General features: G+C 48.1%; 2 protein-coding genes across 3 annotated transcripts in view; both read left to right on the top strand.

Annotated features, from left to right (window-relative positions):
• Positions 1-1,279: 1,279 nt before the first annotated feature.
• ATP5MG (ATP synthase membrane subunit g) lies at positions 1,280-3,997 on the top strand. The gene is made up of 3 exons (XM_053367133.1): positions 1,280-1,448; positions 2,881-3,041; positions 3,667-3,997. The coding sequence occupies exons 1-3, from the start codon at positions 1,385-1,387 to the stop codon at positions 3,763-3,765; spliced, it is 324 nt and encodes a 107-aa protein (XP_053223108.1). The 5' UTR covers positions 1,280-1,384; the 3' UTR covers positions 3,766-3,997.
• Positions 3,998-7,914: 3,917 nt separating this feature from the next.
• KMT2A (lysine methyltransferase 2A) overlaps positions 7,915-14,834 on the top strand; it is a 46,967-nt gene continuing 40,047 nt past the window's right edge. For both annotated transcript variants that reach the window (XM_053367837.1, XM_053367838.1), the window contains exon 1: positions 7,915-8,352. In XM_053367837.1, the coding sequence (XP_053223812.1) occupies positions 7,930-8,352 (423 nt within the window). In that variant the 5' untranslated portion in view covers positions 7,915-7,929. The remainder of the gene's footprint in view (positions 8,353-14,834) is intronic.

Raw genomic sequence — 14,834 nt, 5'->3', positions numbered from 1 at the left:
TTTCTTCCTCCTATCCATAGCTTCCATAACCACCTCCCCTTCCTTCCACAACTTGCCTGTATTCAGGGGTGCATTGGCTTGGAGAAATTTAATTAATTGGATAGGGCTCCATGACAGGGTCTGTCTAAATGTGTCCCACAGTATCTCCCCCTACACAATCTGTTTTTTTGAACCACTCCCCATGGAAGAAGACCTGAATTTGAAGAAGCAGGTATCCGGGGGGGGGGTGTGAAAAGCATGCTGCTACTCCCACTACATTGAAGTGGGGCACTGTGGGTGGTTTGTCTAGGATACGGTTTCCCAAATTTGTGTATCTAACTGTTGTTGGACTACAACTCCCATCATCCCTAGCTGGCAAGACAATGGAATGATGGAAAGTGTAGTCCAAAGACAGCTAGAGACCCAAGTTTGGGAAACCCTGGCCTAGGGAGTGTTCCGCCAGGGATGGATGGGGCTGTACTCTGCTGTGAAAGCTCAGATTTAGGAATGTCAGAAGCTGCCTTAAATAAAGTCAGATTTATTATGATGTCGGGTTTATAAAGTCCACCTAGCTCAGAGTTGTCTACATTGGTGGCAACTTTCCATGGTTTGAGGCAGGGATCTAAGACTTGCCTGGAAAGGTTAAGCACTGAATTTGGGGCCTTCTGCATGCAAAAAGTGCTCTTGGATCCGCCTTTATCTGTACAGTCAAGTGACTATGATGGTTTCAAAAACTCTTTCACGGGCACCAGCTGTTATTTAACTGTAACGCCCCCAACCCATAACCTGCACGCAAATATCTGTGTATTAGGAACGTGTGCTATGACGGCTGCCTTCTAAGGGTGCCCTCGTTGCCTGCCACAGGCTCGCTCTTTTTCTTTTCGGCTTTCCCTGGCCAGGCTGCGGACAAAAAGAAAAAGCCCGCTGCTACCTCTCTGGGGAAGCCAGCCTGGGGCCGCGTTCCGCTTCTGCGCGTGCGCTTCGCTGGAAGCGGCTCCTTGCCTTTTTTCACGGACTTCGTTCACCCTCCTTCCGTCAGCGCCTGCGAAGGGCGCACGCGCACAAGCATTCTCTCCACCCCCATAGACAGTTGTCTGCGATAAACGCCTGCTGGAAAGAAAAGAGGAAAAAATATTTTAAAAATCGCGGGTAAGGCAGCGAAGACAGCAGCCACTGAGAAATGCCGGCAGGCACGTCCGCCCTCCCAGCAGCTCGGTGGCTTCCTCCGGGCTAAGTGCGTGGGCGGCGCGAGCGAGACCGGCACAGCTTGGGCAGCTGCGGCGGGGTCCTTACACTCCGCCTGGCTGTGACCTTCAGGGGGCTTCTTTCGAGCGGCTCCTGCTTGTCCGCTGTTCCTCCTCCTCATTCCTCTCCGGTCCTCCTCCGTCCGCTGCTCGCTCCCGGGATGGCGCAGGCTGCGCAGAAGCTGGTGACGGCCATCACCACCCAAGGGCCCAAGCTTGTTTCTGGTCAGTCAGGGGACGGGCGCCGGTTCGGGCGAGTTTCCTTCAGGGGCAGCTGAAGAAGAAGCGCTTCTCTTTCGCCCGGCTGCCGCCGCTTTCCCGTCCGCGCTGGAAGAGGAAGGGCAGGCGGCGCCGGCCACGGAGCCTGCCCCCTGTTAAGGGGCGGGCGACGAGCCGTCGCCGCTCTTGGCAGGGGGCGGCCCTTCGCTTTGCCCTACTCCCGCTGCTCCTTCCCCAGCCTCGGTGCTGGGGGCGGCCGCTCCGAGAGCTGTGGGGCCGAAGGCCGGGCGGGGAAGGGGTTTCATTTGAGGCTTGCGTCGAACCGGTGAATTGCCCTAAGGGAACCTGACGTCCTGCCCTGGCTTCTACCAAAGGAACGAGTTTGCTGCTTAGTCGCACTGTGGCTTTAAATCCCATCCCACAGTAATACCGTGCAGCAAGTAATACTGGAGCTCATGGCAGAGCATGTATAAAATTTAATCAATAAAACTGTTTGATATGCATGCAGTGGGACTGACCTTTGCATGCCCAGAAGAATAAGGCGGTCTTAACCTAGCATCTAAAACCATACCGTGGGCATAGCCAGGATTTATGTTGGGAGGGTGGAAGGTAGTTAGGATTATGAGGGGGCACGACCTGTCATCATCCTCTGTCTGGCTCTGTTTAGCAGATTCGGGCTGAAATGTCTCAACAGTTGTTTTAAATTATTTTCTTTTGACCCCAGCTGTTCAGAGAAATCTGTCAAAATCTTTCTCCAATTTCTACTCTTTGTTTTTTTATTTATTGACTTGATTTAGGGGGGCCAGCTGCCACCCCTGGCTACGCCCATGAACCATACCATGATGACACCTGGCAAACAATGCCGTGCTGGGGAGGGGATTCTTACCAACGTGGCAACACTACAGAGATGGCTCTTTTCTTAGTCGCCATCACCTGTGTGGGAGCTTTACTTATTGAATGGTATTCCAAACTGTTAAAGGCACCTACCATTGTTGCCAGTAGGGACCAGAATTGCACTGTTTTGCTTTACTTCAAATGCTTAAATTATTTTAAATGTACTTAAACACTCAAGTGAGTTCTGGCACTGAATATTTGGATGCTGCAGGTTTTGACCTACATGTGCGAATAGTTACCTAGAGAGTTGGAAAAATTCCAAGTGCTGCTTTGCCCTGGTGCTTAAAAATGTGCCAGTGCTGGGGATTTGGGCTACTTTTCTAACCTTGGTTATTCACTCAAGAGTTCATATTAAATGGCCATTGTGTGCAGATTGAGAACAGTGATCCCCCACTGGACGCAGGTGTTTAATGACGGTAGTTTTACCTGCTGTCAGGAAACTGCCACTTTTGGCACAGTGGGACATTAGTTTATGGTGATTTGTAGATGTCTGCTTTGCACACCTGCTTTTGCTCTCATCTCATCCCACTCTTATCTCTTTCAGCTGCTATCACTTATTCAAAGCCTCGCCTGGCCACTTTTTTGTATTATGCTAAAGTTGAATTGGTTCCCCCAACTCCTGCTGAAATTCCTAAGGCCATTGATGGCATGAAAGGATTGCTGAAGAGCATGCAGACTGGCCGCATCAAACAGCTCACTGTCAAGGTAACTGCAAGTCAGAAGTGAAAGGTCATTACCCTAAGCTATAGCTGTTCATATCTATAATAGGGTAAATCTGGCTGTATGTAAAAAGTGAACTCAGTCAATATGAAGCAAAAGACCAACTGAACACATTGTTGGTGCTTTACCCTGATACAAACATTGTGACTCTTCTAAAACATTACAACTTTTTAAAAAAACTCCTGAGATTGTGGGCTAGGCCTCTGACGTCATCCTGGCAGGTTGCTTCTTTGTCCAGAACTAACAGTGATGCCTGCAACAGTCAGTCATCAGTCTCAAAGTTGTTTGTAAACTGGCATGCAGTTGCATTTTCATTCTTTTATTGTAGGTGATGTAACTTGCAAACTTTACTTGGTTCATAGGAGCTCCTATTCCTGAGGCTGGAATCTTGGATGAATTTGGGGGCCACAAGCTGAAATGCTAAAATATCTGCCCCTTCTTTCTCAGTCCTGTGGAGGAAGCATGGGCACAGATATTTTCTAGGAACTAGAGTATGCCATGTAATGCATCCTATCATAGATCATAAGGAAGCCTCTGGAATGGGGTTTGTGTTTGAAGGGATGATTTGCTAAAGTGGCAAAAGTTGTGAAATATTTTTCTTTTCTTTCAGGAAGCTCTGAGGAACGGCTTGGTGGCGACTGAAGTGCTAATGTGGTTTTACATTGGCGAAATCATAGGCAAACGTGGCCTGATTGGCTATGATGTTTGAAAGTTTTTGGTTTCTACTCCTAACAGTGTCGTAGTATTAAATTACAGTGCTGAGATGAAATTGTGGTGGTCTCTACAAATATCATTCAGATTGGGGCAGAATCAGATGATGGTGACATGAATGCAGACAAGGATCCCTAAAATACTCCTTCTCTTCCTCCTCCTATTGGGGGATAGGGTGGGCACCAGTGGTTGGCTGTTCAAATAAATGCTATACAAAGAATGACTCGGAAGTGAATGGGAGTATCTCTTGATTGTTGCCCTGTATTTTGAAGTGCTTTTATACTGTCCTGATGCTAGAGTTTGTAGAAATACAAGGCTCTTAAACTGAGGCAGTTTACCCAAATACTGTAACCTTGGCCTCTCCTGGATCCTGTTTCAGTCCAAAATTGCAGGTAGGTGGGATGATTCCCTCTGAAGCTCTACTGTTTGGGCAACCCTACAACAATATAAGTTTCCTAGCAAAAACCCATTCTTCCCTTTTTTCACATTTTTTTTAAATACCAATTAGAATATGACTTAAAATAGCATCCTTAAAGTACTGGGTGAAAATACTGTTTGGGCATTAATTACTCCAGAAAGCTTAAAAGAATATGAAGGAGGCAAACTTAATTGGGTTGCATCCAGCCAGGTGTTCAGTGGCAAGGCAACCACTGAGAAAAGCCCTGCTCAGGCACCACTTCTAGTACTTGCCTTCTGAAATATTAGTTGCTTCCTAAGATGGAGTGGAGTCACTAATAGCAAGGGGGGGAATTGTGAAACAAAGATTGATTTGTGTATCCATGTTAAATAGCCTTTGATCAACTAATGCTTCAATAATGTTTTGGTTGCCTAGCAGTGAGTGAGCGTTAAACTGGCCTTAGCTCTGTGCTAGGGTCTGTGTGACACCATTGACACGTTTATAAATGCAGCACATCAGTGCTGCCAGCTGTGGAAGTGGTTTTACGACTCAAAAAACAGCCACCAAACCTATCATGCTAATTCCTTGAAAACCAATGTGACTGGGCTGTTGGAAGGATAACTTTACTCAACCTGTCTTGCTTTAAATATAACCTCATTATTGCACGACTTTGTATTTAACTTTGTGTGGAAGTGCAGCAAACTGGCTTTCCTTACTCTGGCAGGTCTGCTGGAGTACAGACCTTACAGGAAGAAACAAGATGGTGTGATGGATGAAGCTTGGTTGTTAATGAGCATGAGGTTTTAGCAGGCGATTCTTTTTATGTGCTGTTGTATTGCAGCTTTCTCCTAAAAACAGTAGACCAGAATTCCAAATGAATATTTAATGCTTTTCCTAGTCAGGAGCACCTGAAGGCAAGTATGGCCACAGTCCTTCCAGTCTCCTGTGTTGCAAAGAGGAGTGGAACATATTTGTCCATCAGCATTGCTAAACTGGGTAGAATGCCAAAAATACATATCTTGATCAAAGTGTCCTGGTCTATATGGTAGTGGGACCCAGGAGGCGATTTCTCACTTTACTGTCTCTATAAGATGTCTCTCCCTGGCAGAGAAAGTCCTATGGCTTCTTAGCGATGTAAATGCTTCACTGACTCATAAAGTCACCCTTTTTGCTTTGGCTGCCAAAACGATCAGAAAGAAGACCCTGGACAACATAGTGAACTGTAAGGGAAACACAGAGATACAAATAACAGACCATTATTTGTAGCGCGACACCCCTTTTGTTTGCATTTATTTTTGATTCAGATTTGTCATGGCCAGGGGCTAGTACAATAAAGTTATTTGGATCGGATATATGGTAGTGCCCCTTAACAAGGCATTCTCAGTATAGTGTGGGTTTTGATCCTTGAAATTTAGTGTCTTTTCTAGATCCAAAACTCCCAAGAAACGTCGTCTTCCCTTTAGTCATTTCCTGACTATTAATACATTAGCAATGTCCAGCTATATATAGATGTGGATCTGTGCCAAAGGAATGCCTCGGTTTTTAGAGAAAGACGAGCCTTAGATGCACAGTCTGATAGCAGACCAGGTGGCACAATGTGCTGCTTAATTATGCCTAATATGGGTTGTACCCATAGAAGTGGCAGTCCTAGTTCTTAACGTCATTCTGCAGTTTGTGAGGAGGCTGTCAGAGTTATCACTTGGGGCCTATGATGCAGGGAAGGAAAGGAAAGGCAAGGGAATCCACGCCTCTCTGGTGAGAGCAGTCTGTAAGGATGTATATTCAGAGGTGCATGACTGGAGTGATGGTTCCCTTCCTTGCCCTTGTTTGGAACTACAAAGTTTTAAAACAGAGGTGGGTAGGAATATTAATGTTTATAATGCAGTTGCTGTAGAATAACCCACCAGTCTGCTTGACAGCAAGGAACACTCTCTACTAGGGCCCAGGAATCTGAATGTGCACCACAAACGAAGTACTGGCACAGCTTTACAAAGACTTGGGTCTCTGGTGCAGAGGCTTTCCAACCTCCCTCTCCTCCCCCCTCCCCCACCTGTTTCCAGCTGAGAAATCACAGATTGTTTCAGTGTAGTTGCTTAGCATCCCAGCAGGCAATGCCTACACGGAACTTAATTGTGGCTTGCTGGTGAGAGACCCCAGGATTGAGAGACCACAGAAGGGGATCGGAAGCAGCAGCAACAGCACGGTAACACCAATTTCTGCAGCTCAGATTGTATTTAGCGGTGGCAACCTCCCTGGTGGGCTTTGCTACGTATCCGCTGTCGACCACTAGAGAAGTCCATGGCAGAGAATAGTTTGTATCACCTTGGCCTGGTTAATAATGCTGCTGTTTGTGTGGTCCAACAGCAAAATCGAGTCTTGTTTTTGTTATGCCTGGATAATGACATCTACCTAGGGATTGGACTACATGACCTGCTGGTCCCTTGTTGTTTGTTCTGTGTTCCCCTTAACCAGTCCTGTTAAGTGCAGGTGGGGAATTGCCTAGCATCCCAAAGTTTTCATGGTTACAAAGGGACTGTTGGATATTCATGGATAAGCAGGCCCAGCCTTCAGCAATGGTGAAAGCAATATATGGACACCCAAACAGAACATTCAGTCTGAGGGAATGTGTTCAGGTGAGTCCTTGGCTTAGCCTATCCCATCCTCCCCAGCTACAGAAATTTAAGAGTCACACCATCAGTCCAGCTAGGCTTGTGCTGCTTAGTCTGCCAGGCTGTGGCTGTCCTTAAAGAAAGGTCAACATGGCAAATGTGGCCATTGAGGTCTTCCTCTAGTAACCACAAAGCCGAATTCCCACCACCTTTGTTATGAAGTGTTGAGGGTGGCTTCCTTTTAGTCCCAGAATGGGTACATTAAGCTGAAGCAGGAAGTTGGAAAAGTGATGCTATTTCCCACTTAGCTCCAGTACAGAATGCGGCCAGAGCAGATACGTCTGCCAAATTTGGGTTTCATCAGCAAAGCTGGTGTGAAGCTTTCCTTCCCCCCCCCCCCGCCGCCCATGGAGGCAGAGGGGCAATTCGCACTGGTGCCAAGTGAAGAGAAGGGAGGGCAAGAGAGCAGCCTTACTAGAGGCGGAGAAGCGGAGACTTCCAGTTGCAAGGCAAAGCTGGCCTTGCACCCTTAGAAAGAAGAAAGGCCTAGCAGGATGCGCCACCAGGATGCTCTTTTCTCTAAGCGCTTTTTTTTTGCTGTTTTGCCGCCAGGCTAAGTTTTGGCACGTGAGCGAGGCCACACCCGCGCCTGCTCTTGATCTTAGGCGGCCGCCTTGCAGCGCCTCCAGCCGCGCTGCACCTGCTGCCCTTGTCCCGTTGCAGGAGGCTGCCGCGGGCGGGCATCCTCGCAAGGGCGGCCGTAGGAGCAGCTGCTGCTCCTGCCGCTGCCGTTTGCTGCGGTCCCCGCCAGTGGCCACTGGGCGGACCAGGCGGCCGCAGTGAAGCCGAAGGGCCGCCCCAGCCGGGGACCCCGCGCCGAGCATGCCGCCCAAAGTTATGCCGCGCAGGCCGGCCGGGCTTTTGAGGTGTCCCGCTTCCCGGGCGGGGGCCCCGGCCCCTGTATAGGCTCCGCTGTTATGCCGCGGCTGCTGCGGCGAGCCATGGCTCAAGCGAGGCGCGGGGCGGCGCTCTGGCGGGGCCCCGGAACCTGGATGGGAGCCGCGTGTCTGCAGCGCCCCTAGGGGCGGGTTGTGCGCCAGGCAGGTTCCCGGGCGCGGCCCGGCCCCGCTCTCTGGCTCGTCGCCTCACAGTAAAGATGGCGCACAGCGGTCGGTGGCGCTTCCCGGCCCGGCCCGGCAGCTGTGGCTGGGGCCGCCGCGGGCTCGGGGGCTGCCGCGTGCGGGTGCCGGCCGTGCGCAGCCTGCGCGGGGAGCCGCCCGAGGAGCGCCCGGCTGGCGGCGGAGGAGCGGCCGCGCCGGCGGGAAACAGCGGTGGAGGGGGCGGGGCGGGCGGCTCTTCTTCGGCCTCCGCCGCCGCCGCCCTCGGCCCGCCGCCTCCTCCGCTTCCACCCGCTGCTGCTCCTGGCTCGGGCGCCGCCGCCGCCTCCTCGGTAGCGGCGACGGCGGCCAGTGCCGGGGTGGCGCCGGGCTTCGACGCGGCGCTCCAGGTCTCGGCCACCATCGGCATCAACCTGCGCCGGTTCCGGGCGGCCTGCGGTGCTGAAGCGGGCAGTGGAGAGGTGAGGAGCAGGCGGCCGGGCGCGCGGGGGAGGGAAGGGGAGGGAGCGGGATGTGTGCGGCGGGGGGGGGCTAGCCGGGGAGACTTCCCTAGTACGCGCGCTCGCTCGCTCGCGTGTGTGGCGGGGGAAGAGAGAAGCGCGCGCGCACGCGGGGCGGCAGGAGATGGGGGGCGTGCCTGCGCTCGCGCCCGGCGGGAAACGAGCCGCCTCGGGATGGATGGAGCGGGAGAAGGCGGAGGCTTTCTTTACCCCCCCCCCCTTTCTACAACCACCACCTCCCGGAGGGGATCCGCCCACCTCGTGCCCGCCTCGCAACCAGCAGCCTGGGCCACCGCGGGAGACTTGAGAGGCACGCCCACCTCGCCTCCTCGGGAGGAGATGCTGCTGCTGCGCGCGAAGAACGGCGGGGCGGGAGAAGCAGCGAGCGAGCGAGGACGCCAGCGCCACCCTCTCCCTTCTCTCGCTCTCTCCTTGGAAGCATCCGCGCTTCTCGCCGGGGAGGGAGCGGGAGCGGCAAGGCCCGCTCGCACCTGCATTACTGCCCGCTGGGAGGGGAAGAAGAGCTCTTCCCCCCTCGCCTCCCCCCGACTATCAAAGCCGCGGGGCCACGATCCTGCCTGCCTCCGCACTCCTCCTGCAGGGAAGCAATCTCGCCACAGTTGCAATGCACTTTGTGTAGGGATGTGTCCTTGCCAGGCGCTTTTCTATCTGCTTGCCGGCCTCCCTGCAAGCAAGGGTGTCTAGGTGGTCAGGCATCACTGGTTAAGGGAGCATATTTATCCTGGAGAAGAAGAGACTGACAGGAGATATGATAGCCATCTTCAAATACCTAAAGACCTGTCAGGAGGCTAGGACCTGAATCAATGGCTTCAAAATACAAGGAAGGATATTCCAACTAAACATCAGGAAGAACTTTCTGACAGAGCTACAGTAGTAGATAGTAGAACAGCCTCCCTCAGGAGGCAGTGGACTCTCCTTCCATGTAGGTTTTTAAACAGACGTTGAATGGCCATTTGTTATGTATGATGTGGTTGAAATTCCTGCATTGCAGGAGGTTGGACTCAGAAATCTCTTCCAACTCTATAATTATATGATTCTATAGTTTTCTCTTTCTTCTGTTCAGTACTTTCCCTACCTTCCTATATTGCTGTAAAACAGGGATGTTCAATCTGTTGGCCTTTCAGATATTGGACTACAATACCATGGGGTATTTCTATTGCTTAGGTTGGGAGGCTGGCTAAGTAGCTTGCTTTGTGGCAGTGTTCCCCAACCTGATAGCCTCTAGAGCTTTTTGACTACAACTATCAGCCCCAGCCTGTATGGTTGTGCATAGTTGCAGTCCAAAACATCTGGAAGGCTCCAGGCTGAAGAAGGTTGTTATACAGTTGTCCCCCAAAATCTTTCTATATGGGAATGGCCATAGATGCTCAGTGGTAGAGCATCTAGCTTGTATGCACAAGGTCCCTGGTTCAAGCCCCAGTGGCATCGCTAGGTAGGACTGGGAATGTTCCCTGCCTGAAACCATGGAGAGCTCCTGCTATTCATTGTAGAGAATACTGAGCTAGATGGATTAAGTGGTCTGACAATATAAGGCAGCTTCCTATGTTTGTTTGTTTGTTTGTTTGTTTAGTTTAGTTTATTGAATTTCTGTTCTGCCTTTCTTCCAAAGATAACAGAGTGGTTTACAATATAAAACCACACACACACTCTCTCTCTATAATATTTCATAATATATATTATATATAACATAATACCAAACAAAAACAATAACCCCTCCAGTTTAAAAGTTTAAAAGGCCACAGTTTAAAAGGCCATAGATTGTTTAATTAGTCAAAGGCTGTAAACAGTTATGCAGCACTTAATCATTATTTGTGATTTTACTGTGGTTGATACAAGCTGCTGCTTACCTTCTCCTACCTAATGACAAGGCACCTGCCTCTGCTCCTCTTTGAATGAGCCTCTTGAGCAGTTTGAGGTAAGCCCTAGACAGTGCTAGGTGCCATCTCCCTCATGAATTTAGCAGTTGGATGCAATAATTTTATGTAAACAGGTTTTAAATCGGGTCTTTTCCAGATTTATTTACATGTGAAAATGTGTGCATGGAATTGTTGTAACTAAGCAAAGGTTAATAAACCGAAGGCTGAGAACTGACTTTACCCAGTCTCAAAGAAGCTCAAGAGAAATGGGTATGGGGCTCATATTACTATCACTTCATTTCCATTTTACATTTTTAAAATAAACTTTGGACATATGCTCAGTAAAGTGGTCCTATTCAGAGACAGAATACATTTGATTTAACCAAATTGTGTAGATGTAGTAATTTTTAAAAATATGTGGACCTCTGCTCATGTAAAATATGGAGCCCTAGTTATTTACAGATGAATCAGTACACATCAATGCAGTGGCACAAACTTGATAAGGAACCTTTCTTGCGAATATGTCACTTATTATCTTAGATCTTCCTGTTTGGATTTGTTTTATTCAGGTAGGGCTTGAAGAAACTTAGACTGAAGTTGCCACTGGGATGCTTGATGTTATCGCAACTTTTCTAAAATTAATTGCATGCAAAATTATTTGAATGACGGGGGCATGTCCCACTCATTTCAAATTATTTGATATTGATATCAGTATGCCACACCTTCCTTGGTGACAGAGATTTTGATGGTCTTGCATCATTTGTTCTGGCAGAGCCTATTTCCTTTCTGAGGCCTTTCAGTGATGTAGCAGAGAATTGGCCACTTAAGTGCTCTGAGCAGCAGAGTAGCTTCTGTTCTCTTTCAGCAACAGATGTTATAACCCACATCTGTTTATTTTTCCCCATAATTAAAACTTAAGTTTAAGAATGCTGAACTTGTTTCATACAACTTTAAGTCAACATTGATGAAAAAATTAATTTTTGCTATTTCATCTGAGTTTTAAGTATTTGAGAAAGAAGCTTAGCATGTAAATGACATCCTAATTGCCTTTCTGGTACCCATCAGAGGTCTTTTAATGCTACTTTCTTTTTAGGCTATTCCATTGGGAATCTTATTAATTTTTTGCAGCTGTTATGTTTTTCTTTTTTATTATCATTATATGCTGTAATTCCCCCTTCAAAGTTCAGCTGAAGGACAGGATATCAAACAAACAAGTAACCTAAAACAGTGATGTCACCATTGCACTGTAATTGTGAATGGATCATAATTTTTAGGAGGCAAGCTAAAGAACTTTATTGAAATCATTGCAGGAAGGGATGGTCAGAACTGTGTTTGAATATATTTTTCTTTCATAATTTTGAAATGTTGCCAGTCAGAATTGTACATTTTACACTGATGGCATAGCAACTTTGTTGCTTGGTATGCTGTACTTCTGGTCAGCTGGTAGTATGTTCTCAGTTGGCATCAGCACTGGATTTAGGGTGCTGCAGCCAGTTCCCTCGCTTAGAGTGCCAAGCCAAGGGGTTGCAAAATAATAATAATATTGAGAAGATCCATTAAAAAGCAACTGTTCTAAAAGGAATTTTTGTGAAAATAAGAAATACTTGGGGAGGATTTTGTCCCTGCTCAGGGCACTATATTACCAAAGTCCATCTGGCAGCATCCTGCATAATTAAACCTCAAGCGCTAAGCTGCTGGATGTGTTATTGGCTCCTGTTAGTAAAACATCAGCCCCCAGTCTTCCCTGGAACCTTGCAGCTTGCTGTGTACAAAACACCTTCTCAGGCTCTGCAGACTTCGTTTCCACAGAAGATCTTGGCACTTGGGGAACAGGGGAATATGTTAGTGGCAAGTCAGTCTTTATCACTTGGGCTTGTATTGACTTCTGCAAAAAAAGGTGCTTTATGGCAGACAAATGAAAGGTGCTACCTCTGTCCAATAGGACTTTGCTGGAGTAAAATTAATAGAGCATCTTTGAAGAAAGAGGACTTCATTTATTTGTAAAACTTATGAGTTGCTCAAAGTAAAAACAACCAACATAAAGAGTATCTTGTCTTATCTTAAACAGCATTCCTGGAGACTAAGAAAGCCAAAAGACTGTTCCCCCCCCTTCCCCCCAAAATAATTTATCAAGGTCATAATGGGTAGGGGCTCCCATTCTATGCTCCTGCTACATGAGATTGTTCTGGGAAAGAGTTAAACTCGGCACATTAAACTCAGTGCTGGTTTAATATAGTTATGTTTCTATGCCTAGTCAGTAACACAACAACAATCAGTGGCACAACAACAACTGTGCAAACAAATACAAAAATGTAATGACACTGACAGAACTCCCAGAGCATCCGTAAAAGCTCTGGTGCCGTCCATCAATTGGTGATGAGATCCCCTCATTAGCAATGCACACAATGCACCAATCAACTTACAGGAACCAGCAGAAGCACTCTTTCCACCCCATAGTCATATTCTAGTTCCCAGAAATAGAGCACCTCCTCCAGTAAAGGCATCCCAGTGCTCAGCAATCAGAGGCTTCCCAAGAGTAAGGTTAAGTCCTGCTATGGGGCCAGCAATACTACACAGGCAGTACAAGTAATGCTGCACAAAATATGTTTGTATTGTGAGGTGAGGGGTGTTTTTGGCAAGGAAGAGCCATGCAGACAAACAAGAATGGAAGCTATATCAGCAAGCTTGTAGGAAGCCACCCTTTGAGCTTCCCAGGAGCAATGTGTTTGTGACCTCCACAAGGGGGGAAGCTCCCCTTTGTGAGCAGCAGTAACTTTAGATGGGGAAAGGGGTGAGGTAGCAGTACTAGGGCTGGGGCTTCCTGGACCAGAGAGGGATAACCTAACCCAGAGATAACCAACTCTGCCCTCTGGACAGTAGTTGGACTACAACTCTCATCATCCTTGACCATGGACTAAGCTGAATGGGGCTGATGGGAGTTGGGAGTCTAGCAATATCTGGAGGGCACCACATTGGCTATCCCTGCCATACTCACATAATGCAGGAGCCTGTAAATGAGAAAAAACAACAACTATGGTTGGGATGTTTTGATCTTCTGGGGCCAAGCTCCTGGCATGTACCACTTCCTACCCCCCACTCCATCCGTGAGATGTCTTCCACCCCAATCTTAAAAGTGCCTATGTTGTGGCATTGCGCTGGTTAGCGTACATGAGATCATGGGTTCAATTCCTGGTACCAGTCTGCTGGGTGAGACTCATACCAGATAGTGCAGCAACTGAAATTACTCTCCAATAGCCTTGTTCAGATAACTGACTCATTCATGCCACAAGATACCCAGTCCCGACATCCGGTTCATTGACATACCCTTTTTGTTAGGATAATTACCAATGTCTGCTGATGATTTTCTCAAAGCACTGTTAGGACCCTCCAGAACTGAGCCCAGCTGCTACGTTAATTATCGCACCAGGAGTTACTGGGCTGGACAAGGCTGGGAGGGGACTGAATTGCTGTCTCCTCAGCAACCATGAGTGGGATGGATGGATTTCCTGTCATATGATGAGGCTGGGAAGCTGGTCAGGCAATGAATGCAAGGTGTGCCAAAGCAGGCAGGGAGCTGTCCAGCCAAGGATTCAAGCTAGAGAAAGAAAAGGGTGTTGCAGTAGCAAGGACAGGCAGCATGCAATAGTTATTATAGCTACCCTCTAGATCTGGAGTATGTTTCAGGTTTTTTCCCCTTTGTCCTCCTGAGTAGGGCCCAGGGATGGTTGGTCTCATTTTGCTAGATGTGTGTTGAACCATTTGCTCTGCCTTCAGTTCAGGTTCATCACTGTCTCTGCTGCTGGAGCAGGGGAGGAGGTATCCAAGTGTCATTGGGTCTTCTGCCTTTAGATTCTCTGGGTGGGTGGGGTGTCCCTCAGCGTGGCTGATGCAAGGTGTTAATCAGGGTATGCAGACCCTCCTTGGCCTGGGCTGGTGGAGTTTTTTCTCTTTAGCACATGATAGCTGTAAGGGGTGCTGGTTCCTTATTTGTTAACTATCACAAGAGCAGAGGCACAGCTTTTGTTGAAATGTGCCAGTTGTGGAAGGGTTTAGGTGAATGGGCTCACCAGTAGTATTGCTCTTGCAAGATTCCTGTGCTGTGCTCTTGAAAGCTGCATGACAGGTAGAGAAGTAACAAATGCTGAAGTTTCTATTACTCTGTCTGCATGCTGCAGATTGCTGCACCCATTGCATGACTGTCTGTCACACAGACTGGAAAGGCAACAGAAGCTAGAACATTTTGATCTGTGGAACACCCTCCACAAATTCTGCCAGATGCCCAGCTTATTAGAATCATAGGGTTAGAAGGGACCATGAGGGTCATCTAGTCCACCCACAATGCAGAGATGAGTCTCATGCTTAACTCACTGAGCTATCCCAGGATGATGATGATGATTAATTCAATTTATATACCACTCTTTATCCAAAGATCCAAGGGCAGTGTACAACATTAAGAAAACATTTTAGGGAGCGTAAAAATAAAAACATAACAAAAAGCATAATAATAAAATAATCATAATAACAGTGTGTGTCCCCCAAAGCTTTATCAGGTTTTAACTTCGCATA

Source organism: Podarcis raffonei, chromosome 15 (genome assembly GCF_027172205.1).
Source record: "Podarcis raffonei isolate rPodRaf1 chromosome 15, rPodRaf1.pri, whole genome shotgun sequence".
NCBI classification, from domain to species: Eukaryota; Metazoa; Chordata; class Lepidosauria; order Squamata; family Lacertidae; genus Podarcis; species Podarcis raffonei.
Note: the sequence above shows the minus strand (reverse complement) of the source record. Positions and strands in the feature narration are given on the sequence as shown.